Here is a 1,386-nt window from a genome sequence, read left to right on the forward strand (position 1 = left end):
AAAGTCTGGACGGCGATACTTAGGGGAAGAAGGAGGGAATCATGATTAGGAGGACTTTTGCTTTGTCAAGGACAGAAGGGAAGCTTTTGGGATGCAGGTAATGTTCTATTGACCTAAGTGAAGGTTGTACAGATGTATTTATTTTGCAATAATTTTTTTTAGGGTTTTTTATTTTTTTGAGACGGAGTCTCGCTCTGTCGCCCAGGCTGGAGTGCAGTGGTGCGATCTCGGCTCACTGCAAGCTCCGCCCCCGGGTTCACGCCATTCTCCTGCCTCAGCCTCCCAAGTAGCTACAGGCGCCCCCCACCACGCCCAGCTAATTTTTTTGTATTTTTAGTAGACACAGGGTTTCACCGTGTTAGCCAGGATGGTCTCGATCTCCTGACCTCGTGATTCGCCCACCTCGGCCTCCCAAAGTGCTGGGATTACAGGCGTGAGCCACTGCGCCCGGCCTTTTTTCTGTTTTTTTGTTTTGTTTTGTTTTGTTTTGTTTTGAGACGGAGTCTCTGTTGCCCAGGCTGGAATGCAATGGAGACATCTTGGTTCACTGCAACCTCCACCTCCTGGGTTCAAGCGATTCCTTTGCCTCAGCCTCCTGAGTAGCTGGGGTTACAGGCATCTGCCACCATGCCAGGCTAATTTTTGTATTTTTAGTAGAGATGGGGTTTTGCCATGTTTGGCCAAGCAGGTCTCGAAATCCTGACCTCAGGTGATCCACCTGCCTTGGCCTCCAAAGTGCTGGGGTTACAGGCATGAGCCACCGCGCCCGGCCTTTTTTAGGTTTTTACTATTTATTTATGACAAATATTCCACATCCATGATTCTCTTCAGTCAAAAGTTCTTTAATACAATCCGTCGGCCTTGGCCAATTGGAGAATGCAGTCATGTGACTTACCCAGCCTGCGAATGGCCCCACAGATAGCATAGGTTTTAAACTGGCGGTTAAACCTGCCTGCTACCTTGTCAACCTTGGCCCCGTTCATCTGGATGGATTTGTGGTCCTTGGCATCGATGATAAAGTTGCTTTTGCACAATTTCCACGGCATGTACAGGCCCACGAACTCACCAGTGTCATTCTGCATCTCAAAGCCGCACCTGCTGCCGCCACACTGCGCGCGAGCAGAGAAAGCCATTTTGTGATAATTATTGCATTTGCAATTTTAATTTGTTCCCAAGCTGGTAGTATATATGTATGCTGTACTTCCATAAAAGTTTTTTGATAATAAGGTTAAAATTAAAATTTAAAAGTAGAATTGTGATATCTCATTTTGGTATAATTATTTTTTTTCTATGTGTAGGTAAGCATTGAGAGTTGTTTTTTTTTTTTGAGATGGAGTTTCGCTCTTGTTGCCCAGGCTGGAGTGCAATAGCGTGATCTCGGCTCAC

General features: G+C 46.1%; 1 protein-coding gene across 1 annotated transcript; it reads right to left on the reverse strand.

Annotated features, from left to right (window-relative positions):
* Positions 1-842: 842 nt before the first annotated feature.
* Positions 843-1,103, reverse strand: LOC100454628 (small ribosomal subunit protein eS21-like). Its single transcript, XM_054546697.2, has one exon. It carries the CDS (start codon positions 1,080-1,082, stop codon positions 843-845), a length of 240 nt encoding a protein of 79 aa, XP_054402672.1. The 5' UTR covers positions 1,083-1,103.
* Between the last annotated feature and the right edge of the window lie 283 nt (positions 1,104-1,386).

The sequence above is a fragment of the Pongo abelii genome, chromosome 12, assembly GCF_028885655.2.
Source record: "Pongo abelii isolate AG06213 chromosome 12, NHGRI_mPonAbe1-v2.0_pri, whole genome shotgun sequence".
NCBI lineage: Eukaryota > Metazoa > Chordata > Mammalia > Primates > Hominidae > Pongo > Pongo abelii.

Excerpts from the sequence above, each read along its gene's own strand:
- LOC100454628 (XM_054546697.2), bottom strand. The coding sequence starts at position 1,082 with ATGCAGAATGACACTGGTGAGTTCGTGGGCCTGTACATGCCGTGGAAA.